Source organism: Cariama cristata, unplaced genomic scaffold, assembly GCF_000690535.1.
Source record: "Cariama cristata isolate BGI_N322 unplaced genomic scaffold, ASM69053v1 C11091802, whole genome shotgun sequence".
In the NCBI taxonomy this organism is placed as follows: domain Eukaryota; kingdom Metazoa; phylum Chordata; class Aves; order Cariamiformes; family Cariamidae; genus Cariama; species Cariama cristata.
Window position 1 is genome coordinate 1 of NW_009645305.1, and position 1,387 is coordinate 1,387.

Below are 1,387 nucleotides of genomic sequence, written 5' to 3' on the forward strand. Positions count from 1 at the left end.
AAAAACTGCAAACCTGTCACTTACTTGTATAGTGCTGCATAGTACCTATCCGACACAGTCTGCTGAGAGTCCATCACTTGGAACAGTAACATCAGGGCCTGGACACTGGTACTGAAGTTCACAAGATGCAGGACTTTAAACAACGTGTCCATTTGTTCTTTCACTTTCTCATCACCAGTCTCAGCGTAAGGGTAAGCTCTGTTTACGCCACAAAGAAGAGCACTGAGCATTTTGGATTCAACATCTTTTTTCTTAATGCAGTTCCGAAAAAAGCAGAAGTACAAAGTTATCAGCTTGTTAGCCAATGCACTTTCTTCGTGACTGAGGACTACCTGATTTAGAAAGCAAATGGCATAATACTGCGTTTTCACGTGAATGTTTGAGCGGTACAAAAGCCTCTCCACCTCGCTGCACACTACTCCCTTCATATTTGGATGCTTGTGAAGTAATGTCTCTAAAAGATAAGAGGCTTTGGTGGCAATTTTGTTCTGAGGGTCTCCCAGTTTATTTACCAGCTGAACAAGCAGAACTTTCTCCTGCTCAGGCTTGTTACAGAGAAGCTCATGGGCAACTGCCAGCGCTCGGGATTTCGTTGCTGTCAGAGAATCATGGCTCAGTGTTTCCAACGCTTGCACAAACTCTGCCACCTGCAGTTTCAGGTGATGCTCAAAGTACCACAGTATCAGCCGTCTGTCTCTTGAATCCCTGTTGCCACTCGACATCTTCTCGATGCTGTTAAATGGTCGCTGCGAGAAAGACCATAATTTTCGATTGTCTGGTAAGAGATCTGAAATGAGAAGCTCCTTGAAAGTATCCAAAGCCATGAGGCTCTGATGCCTGCTGCCCTTTTTCTTTATGAGGTTTACCAAGTTCTCAACAAACTGGAGACTGTGGACAGCACTGTCCTGAATGAGAAGGGTCATCGCTGCCATCCTGTCAGCCAAGGTACCCGATGACACAACAGTTTTCATCCACGCCGAAGAGGCCCCCTTCTGATAATCTGTTTTATTCTTATACAGGTCTGTCTCATGCTGGTACAGCTTTTGGGCCAAGGCCTTATACTTGGGCAGAAGCGTCTGATTCTGTGGCTCTGAAGAGAATTCCGTGGTGTATTCTAGATCATACCATTTGCCCCCTGGTTTGATCAGTATCACTTGCCTAGCATGAAATTCAAAATCATCTTCCAGACTCTCTTTCTTTGCTGAAAGGTGCCGGTCCTGATCACCGCCAGCTTGCTGCTTCTTGCTACCTTTCACACCGCTTGCCTTTTCCTTGACTTTTTTTCCTTTTTTCCCTTCTAACGAAGGAGGGTTAGTTTCTTTCTTGCTTTTCTCTTTCTTTGGGGGCTTCTCTTTCTCCTCGCTGCCGCCATCCTCCTCCTCCTCCC

At 45.8% G+C, this 1,387-nt stretch overlaps 1 protein-coding gene across 1 annotated transcript; it reads right to left on the bottom strand.

The window, feature by feature from the left end:
- Positions 1-14: 14 nt before the first annotated feature.
- On the bottom strand, positions 15-1,382 carry LOC104168205 (CCAAT/enhancer-binding protein zeta-like; the record flags this gene model as incomplete). The annotated part of the gene is made up of 1 exon (XM_009708706.1): positions 15-1,382. A coding segment is annotated over one exon (1,362 nt), but the record flags the coding sequence as incomplete, so codon positions are not given.
- Positions 1,383-1,387: the final 5 nt, after the last annotated feature.